This window comes from Lonchura striata, chromosome 13 (assembly GCF_050655825.1).
Source record: "Lonchura striata isolate lonStrDom1 chromosome 13, ASM5065582v1, whole genome shotgun sequence".
Classification (NCBI taxonomy): domain Eukaryota; kingdom Metazoa; phylum Chordata; class Aves; order Passeriformes; family Estrildidae; genus Lonchura; species Lonchura striata.
Genome location: NC_140715.1, coordinates 11,778,124 through 11,794,753, shown reverse-complemented (window position 1 = coordinate 11,794,753; position 16,630 = coordinate 11,778,124). Strand labels below are relative to the sequence as shown.

Below are 16,630 nucleotides of genomic sequence, written 5' to 3'. Positions count from 1 at the left end.
ACCTTCACACAGGTCAGCTTTGACCCACAGCACAAGTCATGGGGAAACTGGAACACTGACTGACCAGCATCTGGCTGGTTTCCTCTTTGACAGATGTGGGAAGTTTACCCAATTTCTCAGACTGCTCACTGGCACGGGGAATTACTCATTGTCTCTTTCTACCAGGAAAACAGTGACAAGGAGCTGCTGAATTTGTGCCTCTCGCAGCTGAATTGTCTGACTCCACCACATCTGAGCAGGTTCAGTGGAAACTTTCCAAGCCTGGTGTAAAAACAAGGATCATTTTGGCACATATAAACACAAAGAAATGTCACATTTAAACGAGGGAATTTAGAGAAATAATAGGCTTTTCAAACAAATTAGCAAGCCCTTTAGTGATGCCTAGAATAAAGAGATCAAAGAGCCATAAGCAGGAGAGCACATGGTCCCAGGAGAGCTGTACCCACACCTGAGCTGAGCTGTCCATGGGAGCAGCAAGTGTGAATATGGAAGCTGAAATGCTCAGTGTGGGTCCTGCAGGAATTAGATCACTCTTTGGCCCTCATTAGATCAATGCACAGGGCTGCTGCAGCAGCCAGGCAGCGAGGGGGGCTCTGCCTGGGTGCACCAGCACATGCAGCATCATCAAGGTCTTGGCTCTCTCTGCCTTTGCAGGAAGAATAAATTTGGTGCATTGCTCACAACACATAGCCCATCAATAATCTCTGTAAGATCTGTAGCTCATTATGAAGAGAATATAAACTTAAACTAGGAGGCTGAATCCAATTAGGCTGCATTGAGTTGCCATGTTCCAGGTCTTAAAGAGACCACAAAAGCCCCACCCCACTGGAGATGTACAGTTTACATGCTGGCAGTTCAAAGAGCAGATTTTGTAAACCCACTGATCATTTCTGCAGCAGTCCTCATTATCCCCATGCCAATTCCTGTCAATCATAACTGGCACTGTGAAATAAATAAGCCCCCAGACTGCTGCAAAGAGGTTGGGAACCTTCTGGAGACTTGGCACTCATGTCACTGCTCGCCAGTGGAGGAGCTTGGCACAGAAGCTCCTTGCTATGAGAATATCAAGGCCTTGATCAACACAGCCTGCAGCATCAAACCCTGGTCTGTAATCCAGGGGAATTATCCTCTGCCCCCTCTCACCAGGCACTGGCACACAGAGCCCACAGCCCCTGGGTGAGCGTGAGGTGAGGCTGCTCAGCTCTCACCATGGCTGCTCCTGCCTGAGCAGGGCCAAAAGCCCTTCAGGCTCTTTGCAGGACCAGTGCTTGGGGATTTTTGTTCTTTTGTTCTTCTTTTTTTTTTTTTTTTTTTCCAATTTAAAAAACCATGAAACCAGACTTTGCTGACCGAAACTTGACCCCCGGCAGTTCTCCAGCACAGCTTGGCTGACCCTTTTTGGCAGAGGAATTATTCACAACTGGTTGATATAAGGGTCAGAACCAAGCTGATGCCTTGGAGTGGCTACCTAGAACAGAGGCTAGACAAGGTTAAGAGAATAAAATGAGTATTTATTAATGGCCTTCAATAGGTACCCTGAGCAGTCAGGAGCCTCTGAGAGGGGCTTCACCCAAGATGGACAATAGTCATCACAAGTTTTTCATACAGTTTAAAGTTTGGTCTTTTTGCATATCAGAGGCTAATCCTCCAATTACAGCTTCAGGTAATGAAGTCATATTCCCCCAGTTCACTCCCCCCTAATTCACTTTTGTTTATAATTTTCAGTGCCTGAGGCTATAGGGTGTCCTTGACTTTCAGGCCTAAAGTAATTGTTTTGTCTGACCAAAATGTGAAGACAGTAGCTAACACTCTATATGGAGTTTAGAGTTATGCACTAATACAGTGCAAGATTTGCAAAATATAAAGGCTAAAATCTTAAAGCATCAAAGTGACTTCTGAACTCAGTACCACAAGGAAGGGCTTCATCACTGGGGTGTCAGACTCCTGCTACCAAACTGTGCATAGAGCATGGGCACTTTTTAGAACTTGCTATTCCAAGGGAAAAACTCACATCAGTCTATAGAGACACTGGAAGGAGCAGCCTTTGGGAAAAGGTTTTGTACTTGCTGCAAAGGAAAACTAATTTTGCACAGTATTTGCATTTTGGAAGCAAGAGTCTAAAGTTGAGATGATCCACTGGATAATGCTCTCCTTTGGCATCTGTGATACTGAGAACTGCTAACATGAGGAAGGAAATATCCTGCCCCCACTACAGACACTGGGATCAGCACGCCCCAAAAAGTATTACAAAATTGTAACAGCTGCAGCACACTTTGATAGATAAAGGCTTCATTAAAAAATGCAAGATTAAATATAAAAAGACTCTTATAAACCTCCCATCTGTTGCCTATTGACAAAGGTTTCTGACAGCTGGATACAGAGTGTTTGCTGAATGGACTATAATACTGCAATATTTTTCTCTAAGATTTAGTAGAGATTGTTTTTGTTATGGGCATTAAACAACTTCGCTTTTCAGGAAGCAAAAGGGCCTTGCAATCAAACAAAAAAGGATAAAGAGAAGTGAGGGAAGACAACCTTTCCTAAAAGCTGGCTCTGGAGACAGAAAAAGCCACTGCACCCTCTGCTGGAGCCTGGAGAGGGACTCCTGGAGACTGACTTCAGGCAGGCTGCACACATTTGTGCTGTCCTGCACAAGAGAAATCAATTTTTCCTGACTATGTCTTTCCAGTTGTACAGCACAGATGAAAGCACAACGTGGCTCACAGCAGCTCTCATCCCAGTTAGGGATGCACAGTGGTGCAAATTGTGCTCTAGATAGCAGGAATTATAAATTCAGTGTCAGCCACACCTACAAGGTAATGGGGCAGCAAACAAGTTTGCTTCCAGCAATATTTAAAATTAAATATCCCTTTAGACTAAGTATCCAAAGTGCTCAGGGACAGACCTGCAGCAGCATCCAGGAGCAAATGGGGGAGATCCAACACTACTGGCTTGGGAATATCTGGGTCAGAAATGCTGGGAGAAGGGCCAGGCACCCCTGGGGTGCTGGGGTGAAGAGCACCCACAAATCAGCTGAAACAGCCCAGACATACTCCAAACCCAAGCAGGTTTGGGGATCCTCAGCCCCATGTGAGCTCCTGATCACATCCCACTGCTCTTGGGGGAGCATGGCCAAATTCTGAGGGGAAACAGAACAAAACAGAGGCATCATTGAGCTCCAGAGCTGGGCAACCTGAGATAGAGAACTCCTAATTTCCATAACAAACCATTAGTCCATGAGGTTTTCTAGAGCCACAGGTCTTCCCCAGTTCACAATATGATCAACTAATCCAAAGCTGTGTGTCCAAGAAGGACTTTGCAAAAACATAGGAATTTCTTATGAGAGATGCAGGAGCATGCAGACTACCTGGAGACAATTGTTTATGTCTTAAAAGGGAAAAAAACCCTGCCCTATCCCTCATTGCACCAAAGCACCAAATCCTAGGGATGTTTTAATTAATCCTCACCCACCAGTGAAAGGAAACTCTTAGCAGGAAATACTGTTTTCAGAGAACTCATAGAGGAAAGTTATCAGCACAAAGGTAATAAAACCACAGGGAATGATCAGTGAATTTAATGGCACAAGAAGGAGTTATTTGCAAACCCTCTCTCAGTGGTGAAATGCAGTTAGCAAACCTGGAGCATGTGTTCAGCAGCAGGGTGCTGATACCACTGGAAATGGCATTTAAGGTATCATGAAGCAGCTGTGACCCCTCAAATGTATCAAGGGAGACCCTGCTCATGTCCTCCACTCTGAGGGATTGTTGCCCACAAAAAAGACTTACTGCTGGATAATAATTGGCAGGTCAAAATTAAATGGGATGTATTTTCTCGAATTTATTTTTAATTAAACTAGAATTTGGATTATTTCAATAATGCACTCTGGCCCCAGCATTTGTGGCTCTACTGTAGAATATCTCCTCACTCAGAGGAGCCCAGGCTCATTTTCTGGCTTGTCAGCATAACCACATCTCTCCTCTCTCTGCACGGCTCCCCCTGTTATGTCAAACATGTCGACTCATCTTCATCTCAGAGCTCCTCAGCTCATCCCAGCACTGGTCTTCTCCCACGTGCTGTCAAAGCATCAACACCCACCTGCAATCTGCCAGCCCCACTCACCTCCACTGCCAGAGGCAAACTCCAGCCAGTGCCCTGCTTGGCTGCCTCCTTTCCATCACCCAGCTACTCTCCTCATGCAGGAGAGCTCTTCTCCACCGCCCAGAAACCATCCTCAGCCATCCCCTGGAAGTTCCCTTCTGCATGGAAAAGCCAGCTGAGCCCTTTCCCCTGGTGCTGGCCACCGTGGTGTCCCTCTGCTGTCATCCTCCGTGGGTTCAGCCCTGTGAGCCCCTCACCCATCCCTGCCAGGAGGGAGCAGGGGCACGGTGGGACCACCAGCCGTGGAGCAGCGAGGCACTGGAGACACCAGCAGCACCACGAGGGCCATGCAAGCTCCAGCTCTGGGCTCTTTGCAGGGTCAGTGACAGTTTAACAATGCCTTCCCTTCATTGTCTTACCAAGAGCCTTCTGTGTAAAGCAAACAAGTCCAAGCTCTTGAGCCAGCTGTGCTGCACAGCTGGATGCATGAGCCCCAAACAGCCCCAGGCACTTTGCATGGAGGCAGCTCCCTGCTGCCTCCCTCCACTCTGGGAAAATCCAGCAGAGCAAGGGAAAGAGGTAGAGAAATGGCATTTAGACAGATATCTACATTTTAGCAGCAACAGACTTTGTGTACTTTGAATGCCAGTGCAAGCTGGTCTTTTTTCTTCATGCCTGCAACCAGTCCCCTCCCATGGGAAGGCTTGGGCAGAGGCAGGGAGAGAGGCTTCACCAGAGCAAACATTTAACCAAATCTTCCCTGAATCAGGACCATAGACCTTGGGAGGGATTACTTGACCTGCAGTCAGCAACTTTCTCCACCAGCACTAAAAATACCCCTGAAAGAGCTGTGGAAATGTGATAGCTCAAACATTTAGCAGTACTTCAGGCTAGACAGTGGTTTATAATGATATGGTTTATTATAATTTCTGCTCAGGGACCTGCCAAGGGGCCAGTCCCACGCAGTTTGTATTTTAGTGAGGACAGGGCCCTGCCAGCCTGAAGGTGAGGGGAGAGGTGGTGTCTGCCTTTGCCCATCAGCGAAACCAGCACCACATTTCTGTCTGCAGCTTTTCTAAATCCATCAACAGCTCCTCTTAAAGGGTAAAAGAAATCTGCTGAAGACAAAAGAGTAGCAGTCACCAAAATAGCTGTACAACTTATTTTTATAGTCTTCTTTATGTGTTTTCATAATTAGATATCCAGTATATTGCAGTTCTCCATCCTGTTAATGCCAAAGCTCTGAGAAGTTGTTTGTGGACTGATCCCAGAAGCTGAGGCACACGGGCAGGGGAGATTTGGGATTGTGGGCAACACAAGACCTGTTTGAGGATTTTGATTTAAACTACTCAAGGTGAGATAAATATCTCTTCCTTCTTCCAGATGAAAGCAAAGGTGCTAGAGCACGACCTTGGATGCCAGGAGGGGCAGGGATAAACAGATGTTGAAATGAAGGGGGGAAAAAAGCAATTTTTCCATTTTGCCCACAAACATCTGCTATTAGAAGGCACCAGGTCATCATTTCCTGTCAGATAAAAAGCAGAGAAGGCAAAAGGACTTGTGCACTACACAGCCCTTCCTCAACACACACAAAACATCCCCATAAACTCCAACAGTGGGGCTGAGCTCCCCTTAACAAGGGAAGGAACAGGACAGGTGTCAAATATATATATATATATATATATATATATATATATATATATATATATATATATAGAGAGAGAGAGAGAGAGAGAGAGAGAGAGAGAGAGAGAGAGAGATACATATATAGACACACACACACACACACACACACACACATATATATATATATATATATGCACACACACATACACACATTCACACCCCACAGAGACATTTTATCTCTACCTATACACAGCCATGAGAATTCAGGGAGGTTCCAGGGGGATCAGGACAGGCTGCTCAGTGGAACTGCCTTCACCTGCCTTCCATCAGAGGGCAAGGCAGCCCTGCCACCTCCACTGCCCCCTGCACAGCCCAGTTCATCCCGCCAACACCGAGTGCTGCCCATCCCTGGCTCTGCAGTGCCCAAAACCAAGACCTGGCTGGGACCAGGTTTCCACAGGCTTGTCCTGGATGAGCCTTGATGTGCCAAGGTGAGCTCTTGCTCAACAAGTATTTTGGGAGAAAAAAGCATCCAAAAATACTCCCCAGCCCAGCAACAGGACGAGAGCACTGATGGGGACCACAGGGAGTGACCATTAACCTGGTGGGACATGAGGGACATCCCAGCACCCCAGCAGGACATGGGACTGTGCATAGTGATGGAGACCCAGAACCCCAAAGAAATTCCTTTCTGCTGAAACGTGGATGAAAAATTAAACTTTATAATATTAATAAAGATTTGCAGGAAACGCTATGTTTATTTATAGTGCTGTGCACGTATGTTGGGACTTACTATTTTTAAATGGATGCGTATTTTTGAGAACTTTTGGGTTTTTTATTACCCTTATTAATTTTTATATACATAGAATTTTATAATAGGTTAATGTATATTCATTTTGTTGATTTTATAGTATACTTATAGCTAGTTACACTTGTACTTAGTTTTTGTCAGAAAGTACAGAAAGAACTCTTGGGTTATTCTGCCCTGTTTGTTTTAAGGTTTGAGGAGTCTTTTTTATTTTTTATATTTTAGTGTGGAAATGTGTAATTTTTTTTTTTTTAGCTGGGGTAGTTATGCTAGGATTGCAGTTACTAGATTTAACAGCATATCTAGTAATCTTAAGGTGGCACATTTTACTTAAATTTAAATGGTTTTTACTCTGTTAAATTTTTACTTTGCCTCGCTGCAAGAACCAACAGCCAGCTGTGCACAGAAAAGGGCAGGATTTTAAATGATAGAGGATAAATAATCAATGTGGTGCAGGGAGTCACTGACAGAGATGTCCTTGCCTGGGCATCTGGTGGGACAGGCAGAGGCAGCTGTCCCCCAGCCAGGGCAGCACTGGGGGACAATTGCAATGCCAGGATTGCACACAGCAATGCCGTTGCTCACATTGACTAATAAAAAACCACCATGTGTTTCTGCAGATTGAAGCAAGGCTTCTTGAAGAACCACAAACCCCTTCTTCTCCACGGGCAGAATGTTTCTAAACTATTTCCTCTGAAATGCTGCAGTGAAGTCTCTTTCTAAATTACACTCATTAGTTAAATTTGGTTTCATTACCATCCTTTCCCTTGGAGCCCATTACACAAGCTGGATGCTGCATTTCAGGAATCCATTACATGCTAACAACAATATTTCCTTTGAAAAAGTAATTTTTAAAAGGCTTTTTGATGTTCAGTGATGTCCTATTTTTTTGAAGGTCCAAAATGTTATCAGAGAAGGGAAGGCAAAAGCTGCCTTTGGACATCACAGTGCCCTCTAGAATGCCCCTCTAGTTCATCCAAATTATTATTTTTATAAGAATAACCAACAGAATCAATAAACAATAAGTTATTATCTCCATAAAACAGCTTTTTTTTCTTCTTTTACACTAATTCAGGCCCTCTTTTATGCAGTCTGGAGCATCTAGGAAATAGAAGTGAAACAACTCAGAGGAAAAGTGTGCTGGCACATGGGATTGCAGCTTGTCATCTCATATGGTTCCTGTGGCATTTATCACCAGCAAGAAAAAAAAATTGAGGAAAAATAAGACATTGCTAATAGGCATCTGCAGTGCTGTGCCCCAGGGCTTATCTCCTGTAAGAAATTAAACTAGAATCTTGCAAAACCTGGATATTTCCAAAACCTGACATTCAGGAACGCAAATCACCCTCTATCCCTCACTGCCATCTACCCATACGCATGGATTTCGCTCTGTTTGGGTCTCTGTTTAAGCACATTGAGCTCTGTCAGGCTGTATTGACTGCTGGATGGAAAAAAGCAAGAAGGATCTAGTCTGATGGGTCAAAGGCCAGAACAGGCTGTGAGTTTTCAGACACCTGTCTTACCAAAAGAGCATTTTTAGCATAAGTTGTGGATTCACATCCCTTAGAGCATTGCCAACCACTTTAGTCATGCCTTGGTACTTGGTAAAACAGAAAGGAAACTATTATAACTACTTGCATCCCTTCCACAACAGGGGAAAATAACTCTCCTATTGCTAAGTGACAGAATGAGTCAAGCACTTCCTCTTCAGTGAAAACTTTATTAGATCTCAGCATGGTTACGATTTTGGAAATTGCTTTTAGAGAGTTTTATGAGTTTGAGAGCTAGAATTTAATGCCATTGTCTTTTAAATTTAATCTTACTTGAATTACATTTAATTTGATTGCTCTGTGGTGCTTACTTGCACATAAGCATTCACCATTTTGCTACTTATTTATCCTTTTGCAAGCAAGGCACCCATCCTCCATGGTGCAGCCCCCAAATACAGAGCAGTGGGAATTCCTGCCCCACAGGGGGACCTGCAAAGCCTACAGAGCTGCAGGGTTTGGGGTTTCTTGTGATTTTTTCCCCCTTCAGACAGACACACTCTGTAGGCTCTGCAGCCACAGCTGAAGAATTGCCTGTGCCTCACACACACCTTCCCCTTTGCTCAGTGGCTTCCAGCACAATTTGAGATGGGGAAAAGCCCATCCTGCCTCAGTCCCACACAATTCCCCATCTCCTTCCAGTGGGGCTCCTTCACTTTCCCCCCACATAACCCCTGCCCTTTGCTGCCCTTGTCCTGCTTTATCTCTCCCACACTCCTGCCACCGATGCAAAACTCAGTAATTGCCAATCACTGCCACCTGTCTGCCAGGATTTTTCTGCAAATTTAAAAAACCCTTCCAATCCACTTAGGAATAAGCAAAATGTGAAGAAATTGGTTGGTTATCTGCATTGCTCCAAGCCTTGGGATGTTGTTCATATACACAATAAGGCCAAACCCCCATGAGATGCAGCATGGTGGGGGAGAGAAGGCAGGCAAAGCATCCACTGCTCTTGCACAGCTCACCCAAAACCTTCATGAATCACCTTTACCTCCCTGATCTTTATCTCAGGGTATAATGCAAAATGTCAGCAAGTAATTTGGTCTTTTCCATGTTTAATTCACTCAATGTGAAAACTCGTCTCACCAAAATCGAAGTGAAGCCAACAATTGTCCTGGAGGGGTGCCAGGAGCCAGGCCTTGCAGACCCTCACCAGTTTCTCCTCTTCCACACTAGTGGCAGCTAGGCAGAAGTTTAATAAAAGAAAATCCAATCTGCAGCCAGGAAATCCAGATTTCCATAGAGCTCTTAATCTAAATTTCTCCATGTGGCACAAGAGCTGGAGCACATTTTTCTGCAGCCCAGAGTGCTGGTGGCCCTCTCTGGGGACAGGAGCACAAGCCAGCTGTGTGGCTGCTCTCCTGTGGGCCAGAGGAGCATCAGGCATGGTGACCTTGCTGCTGTGCTTGAAGGATGCTGTTGAAGCTGGTGGGTTTCCCTGTGGCCTCTCACCACTGTGCATTCACCTCCACTGCTTTAAACTGAGTGTGCAACAAGAAACTGAGAGTATTTAGCCCTCCTGATGTTTATTAGAAGAATTAGGAAAAAAAAGCCACTCATTTTCTGAGGAAACGTAAAGTTGATTCACTCATTCTTTTCTCCTGTTTGATAGCTCAAACAAAATTGGTAATTAACAAAATTAATTTAGGATGGTGCAATGTTATCTGAGCCCTGAGCACAGGAAGCAGTGCACAGAAGCAGCTGCTATATATAATTTTTTTTGCCTATATAGTCTGTCTAAGCATATTATTTCAAAATTTTACATTTTTCAAAATGTCAAATAGATTTTCCCTGCTATATGTATGACATCTGACAAGCAGGAAAACAGCACACCAAGAGAGTTTTTCTTCTTGAGGAAAAAAATCACTCAGGGATCCAAATGGGAGAGCAGAGTATGGGAAGACAGTGGGGGCTTAAAACCCCTCAGGTAACAGGACCAGCACAATGCCCCCTCTGATCTTGCTGATCTCAGGGGGTTGTCTGGAGCTGAAACACCTCATCTGGTCTCCATCAGGCAACTCCAGCCCAGCATCAGCTGGTCAAGGATTGTGGAGAAATTTCTTGAAGAAATAATGTTGATTGAATAAGCAAGAATCAGCTGAGGCATATTGATTCCTGCCAGCATGCCTGGTTTCTTAAAAGCCCTTTACTTGAAAATCAGTACAGAGCGTGTCCAGAGATGTTTCTGTCTTTAATGCAAGCACCTTTGACTTCACAAAGAATACACAATTCACAAAATAAATGAATACTGCCTAGGGCCTGGGATCTTTTACTTAGGAAAGGCATTAGATATTTCCTGCACTCTTTTAGGTCAGGCCTCCAGTGCCAGCACGTAATTTTGCCTTCCTCTTCCCGGAGCCCAAAGGGGAATTGTGCCTGCTGAGCTCTTCCTTCAACACTTTGCTTCTTCTTGAAGCATTGCTGCAAAATCTCTTATAATTTTATTGTCATTTGTATTTTGCTACTGAATGTTACAATTTTGGCAGGCTTTTAAACCATTTCATAAGAGGAAATTTCTCCTTCTGTCTCTGCCATGTTAACAGGATTCTGAATGAAGATGTTTTACACCAAGCCCATCGAGTGCAGTGGCCCCATAAGAAGGGAGTGAAAATCAATGTCCTGGTGCCCATGCAAAGGGTGACTGAGGAGTTTTATTCCATGGATGTATGGTTATTCCATATCCAGAGCTCAAGAGATCCTGTCCCAGCCTGTGAGCTGCACACCAGGGTCAAACCTCCAGCCCCACTTGTGGGGCACTGCTTGGGCACAGATAGTCACTCCAGCAGAGTGGAAACCAGTGAGCCTCAGCAGCTGTTCCACCTCAGAAGTATCCATGAACAAAATCCTGGTGGTTCTCTGAGCAAGAGCAGACTCAGAGTAAGGTACAGCACCTGCCTTAAAGCTGTTACCGTGTCCAACCCATCGCTGTTCTTTGGGTGGGGGCTGATGCAGCAGGGCAGAGGATGTGGGAGGAGATGGATCCTCAGTGCTCAGCAGCCTGAGCCCTGCTGCAGCTCATTCCTCTTGGATTTCACTGCTTTCTTTCAGCCAAAATGAAGATTTCTTTAATAAGCCAGAAATTTCACTTTGTGCTTAAACATGGAAAATCACATTATTAAAGGGCTGCCTCACTACAAATTGCTTTGAATTTCTTTGGTGCTGTCATAGAGTTTGGGCTAGGTTCTGCTTTTTTAAGGCAGCTGGGGAGAAAAATCCTGTATATAGCTGAAACCCAAATCTTCCCTGGGGCCCATTACCAAAGCCATAAAACAACACTGATGAAGTAACTCATTCCTTTTCCCCAGACTCCTGCCTCAGGATTGCCTTGGCACACTCAGGTTTCTTTTTGTCCAAGTGAGGCATTTCTTTCCATTAGTAAATCAGCTGAAGACTTTCCTGGGACAACAAGCTCTTGTTAACAGGACAGGGCTCCTCAGGCCAAGGCTGCCAACATGCTACTGGGAGTGTCAGGGGCTAAAGTGCTCTGCAAGTGCTGCAGGCTCAGGCATTTCCCAGCACAGCTCCTGCCCTGGGGAAGCAGGGAATCTGCTTCTGTGGGGGCTCCGTATGTCCTGGCAGCACGTTTCATTCTTCTAACTACTCAAAGGTGATTTCTGCACCTGTGAGAGGTGCTGAACCTGCTGTGTCTTATTCACCCTCCCCAGGAACCACTTGAATTTTGCTATGAATGAAAAATCAGCATGTCCACATAAATATTCAGCCCCACCTGCAGAGGTATATAGCGAGGAGACATTGAAGGCAAGTCAGTGCAATTGACTTGTGAAAATCTGCTGTGAAACAAAACCCTAACACCTTTCCTTCTTCTCCTTCTTTTTCTTATATTTCAGAAGTCTCCAGTGTTATCCAGGTTGACAAATATTTAAAAATTGATATGAGGAATTTGATTGCCCTCATGAAAGAAAGAGTCCCACCTACGATTCACTTGTTTAAAATTCCATGTTCTAACACAGTTATCAGCTTATATTTAAAGAGAAGAACCCACTCAAACCCCCACCTCTCCATGCAAAGCCTAATGAGAACTGAGATGACTTTTGTGACTGAGCAGGGCTCTGAGCCTCCATCAGCACCCCAGCTTTGCCCCTCCAAGAGTAGCATTTTCACCTCTACATTAATGACCACAGCTCAGCACTTTCCCAGTGTGTCCCACAGACTGGTTTCCCAAGCATTTTCAGGGTTCCATTATTTTATCAGAGCTTTTCCAGCAGCACAGGGATGCTCCTACATCAAACCTTAGTTTTAGCAGGGGCTGCCACCCAGCAGCAGAGAAGAGCAAATAAATATTTCTTTCTATTTCAGGTTACAGACCAGTTGGGGCAAACAGTATAAGGAAATCCAGTTTTATCTTTTCAGTCTATTAAAAATTAACTGGGTCTAGAGGAAGGATAAATACAATGTGCAGCTGACTCTGGGAGGGAAATAAAAAGCTGGTAAAATAGACAGTTCTAGAAATGTTTAAGGTGAGGGGAAGGAACAGGGACAATTGGGTTTTTGAGTAGAGAACTAGCAAACTCAGCTGGGTAGATTTGCTTTGTTTCTGCACAGGTTCTGCACAGATTCATTTCCTTCTATCCCTTTTGTTTTGCAAACTTGTATCACAAGGTCCCAGACTAACTGCCTGAAGTTTCAACCCAAATCTAAGCTATGTCCTTCCATTTCCTCAAGCTCTAAAGGATTTCTGGAGGGTTCAGCCAAAGCTTTGTCCTCCCCAGGAAATAGAACACAAGTAGCAGAAAGTTATTTTGTGTTCTTCAGTCCACCCTACAGAAACCAGCCTGCCTCAGGCTGAGCTATGTTTGTTATTAAGGGCAAATAAATTCGAGATGGAGCCTTCAGTCAGAATTGTGCAGTAGCACAACTTCAGCTTTGTCTTCAGCTCATACTTAGTGAAAAGGGGGGAGAATGGCTCTGCCACAGCCTGAGAGCTGCTCCACACTGAGACCCAGCCCTGCCCTTTGCTGATCAATGAGCACAGCCTGCTGATAGCCGCCAGAACTACAGCCTCAGCCCTACGCACAGTGCTGGTAATTGCTGGGGCAGAACTCCTCCCACTTCAAGCATCAGAACCTGGAATTATTAGCCAGTGCAATTATTATCAGGAATTATTAGCCAGTGCAATTTGTTTTATGTTCTGCCCACTGGATTTTCACCACAAAAGCCTGCACTGCAAGTGGCATGAGTAAACTCTTCTACAGTCATTCTTGTAATATATTTCATTTTATGAAGATTAGCACATAGAATATGATTCATTTTTCAGAGAAACAGCTTTTAGGGATTTTTAATAACCTGTTGTCCACAGCTCAGCTGGGAGTTGAGTTCTCAGCACTGACTTGTTACCACATGAAACACTGTGCTAGCCAAGAAGGACCAAGCCAAAGGTAAGATACAGGAAGAGGATTTACTTTTTCAATCACCTGCCAACAAACCTGGCAACCCTACAGTTGTGGGATTGTAAAAGGACCAAGAAATAAAATGCTCAGCACTCATTTATGCAGTTCACTGGGGAACAGCCCCTTCAAGGGTAGCAAAGAGGGAGAACTATCAATTTTTGGACATTGGTTGAATCCAACTGTGTAAAGGAAACAATGGAGAAACCAGCCCTCACTGGTGGGCAGCAGAAGTGGGAGGCAGCATGGCTGGAAGGAAACCACAGGGTTTGCTGGGGGGGTAGATTTGCTCTGGCTCTTGATTTGGCCCTGGCTTTGCTGATGTTTCTGCCCAAAGGCCCCACTGCCACTGCCCAGGCATGTCTCAGTTTTCTGGGGTCTTTTCGTCCAAAAATCTTACTCCATTCTTCTACTATGCAACTTTATTTATTAAGAGATAAGGTTAAGATAACAAATAATTTTAGGAGGACTAGTCTAAGGTTTGCAAGGTTTATGTACACATGTGTGGCAGGTACCAGCCCAAAGCCCTGGTAACTGTTAGTTTGCACTGCTGAAATACATCATTTATACAGCAGAATCAGGGTATCTTGGAAAGGCTGAACAGCAAAGGAGGGATGTCTTCAGGACAGCATCAGGCTTATCTCCTTCTCTGCCTCTTGGGGTTCTCAACAGCAGAAGGACCTGCAGCTGCTGGAGCAAGACCAGAGGAGGCCCTGGAGATGCTCTGAGGGCTGGAGCCCCTCTGCTCTGCAGCCGAGCTGGGAGAGCTGGGGGTGCTCACCTGCAGAACACAAGACCTGAGAGCCCCTAAAGGGACTCCAGGAGAGCTGGGGAGGGACTTTGGACAAGGGCCGGAGTGGCAGGACGAAGGAGAATGGCTTCCACTGCCAGTGAGATGGGAGATTGGGAGGCAATTCTTCCCTGTGGGGGCAGTGAGCCCCTGGCACAGGCTGCCCAGAGCAGCTGTGGCTGCCCCATCCCTGGAAGTGTCCAAGGCCAGGCTGGATGGAGCTTGGGGCAACCTGGGATAGTGGAAGTTGTCCCTGCCCATGGCAGGGGGTTGGAACAAGATGGTTTTTGAGTTCCCTTCCAAACCAAACCAGTCTCTTATTCTGTGATTCAGTGATATCAGCCCAAACACTCCCATTTTCCTGCTGAGCAATTGCTTAGTCCATCAGAAGACCCTGAAGGGTTTTCTTATGCAGCCACTTAAGTTACTACTGACACTAAAGGGGGAAAATGGAGACCTCACACCCTGTGCAAAAGAAAGGAATCAGCATTTCCCAATTCAACCCACCTGGCTCCCCTCCATCGTCATGCCCCCTTGCCACTGCAGGGAAGGAAATGGTGCAACTGCAGCTCCCAGGGGTGCAATGCCAGGGGTTGTTCCATATCCTTCTGTTACTGGGTGCTAAGTGGCCAATTCATGGCTTTCACAACTGCACTCACCAACGGCTAAATCAACAGCTGGAGCCCAGCACAAGAATCCCTCCAGCTTCAGCTCTGAACTTCCTCATGCCCCAGGTGAGAGCTCTGCTCCTGCCAGCTTCCCCAGGAAAGATGGGGAAGGCACTGAGACATCCCAAAAGCTCTTTTATTAGGAGTACTTTACCACACGTGCATTGAATATATTGCAGTAGCAATGGCATTTTGATGTGTTTTTGAAAGACCAGAGCAAGATACAATGTTGTTAGGATCTCTTAGAGAGAAGAAATAAAAATAAATGCACACAGTTATGAGCAATTTGGAGTCAGCCCTGAATTCAGGAGAGATGGGGAAAAAATTGCAAAGAGCAGGCAGCTTAGAGCCATTTTACAAAGCACCAGGATGCAAAACAGGACTCAAGGAAAACCTTCTTCAGTGTCTGTGCATCCGTAACACCTCCCCTTCCCGAGCCTACCAGCTTGGCTGGCTTTACACTAATCCTTTCCTTCACCAGACTTTGTAGAGCAGATTGAAGTTCTGCAATTCTTTCCTTGGTAAAATTTGGAGCATGTGAGTTCACAGGAGTCTATAAAAATCAGGTTTTCAAGGCAGGTCTGCCCCAGGCTAAAGTTATCTAATGAGGTATTTAAAATTCTCCCACTGCAAACTGAAATAAATCACAAATAAAATCTAGTTGAGAGAGATCATTATTGCAGAAATCCCACTGGACACCCCTCAAATGGGAATGGCCAGGCATCCTCTGAAAAAAAAATCTTTATTTTAAAATGGTTTTGATTGCAGCAGGGAAAAAGCTTCCAGCAGCCAGTACTGAGCTAGCCAAGCCCAGAAACACTTTACAACCTCTCTGCTATGAAATCCTTATTTAAAATACCACCCATACCACCTCCCCTGCTGACTCCTGCTGTTAAGGAGAGCTGAGAGACTTTGCAGAGAGCTTGTGTCAAATGAAGGAGAGTAAGAATGAATGTTGTTTCTGGCAAGGATCATACAAAGCCACACATCCCATCTTTCAGTTCAGGGATAAGCAGCATTTCCAAACCCTGAATGTCCACTAAGAGCCCTTACCAGCACATTGTGTCATTTATCTGCCAAGACTCCATTATATGAAGCAAATTACAACAAAAGCTCCATCCAAACTGGACTGAAGGGACATAACTTTTACATAAATATCTGTTTGGTGGTTATGAGTGTGGAAACCAGCAGCTCTTCCTGGCAGGATGGAGAAGAAAGCAGCAGGGATAAAACCAGCCAAACCACTTGTTGTAACCACAGGGAGGGCTAAAAGATTGTTTGGGGATTAAATATTGGCTGTAAAGAAAAGCTTGGAAACACAAGTGAAAAATTTGTCTCCAACTGCTTGTTCCATGGTGGTTTTCAGAAAACAAAATGTACAGATGCTTTTGCAAACTAGAAGTGGGGCAGACATACATCTGTTTCTTCTCTGAATAAAATCTGTGGGACTTCCAGAGGTTTCTGTAACTTGAAATACCAAATAATTTTTGTAAAAGCACCATGAATCATTTAAATTTCATATTATCCAAGATATGTCTGTAAAGAAAATCTAACGCTTTTCTGTAAGTAGTGCAGAAAAATCAAACTGAAGGATTACCAGAGACACAAAGTACAATTAATTTATTATAGTACAATACCTGAAACCAAGAAGGTACTAAAGGCATCACTTTAAAAACTAGAATTACTGA

At 44.8% G+C, this 16,630-nt stretch overlaps 1 protein-coding gene across 1 annotated transcript in view; it reads right to left on the bottom strand.

Annotated features, from left to right (window-relative positions):
• The window catches only part of TGFBI (transforming growth factor beta induced), a 55,240-nt gene extending 39,221 nt beyond the window's left edge, over nt 1–16,019 (bottom strand). Inside the window, exon 1 of the mRNA XM_085591287.1 lies at nt 15,996–16,019. Within this exon, the coding sequence (XP_085447413.1) occupies nt 15,996–16,003 (8 nt within the window). The 5' untranslated portion in view covers nt 16,004–16,019. The remainder of the gene's footprint in view (nt 1–15,995) is intronic.
• Nucleotides 16,020–16,630: the final 611 nt, after the last annotated feature.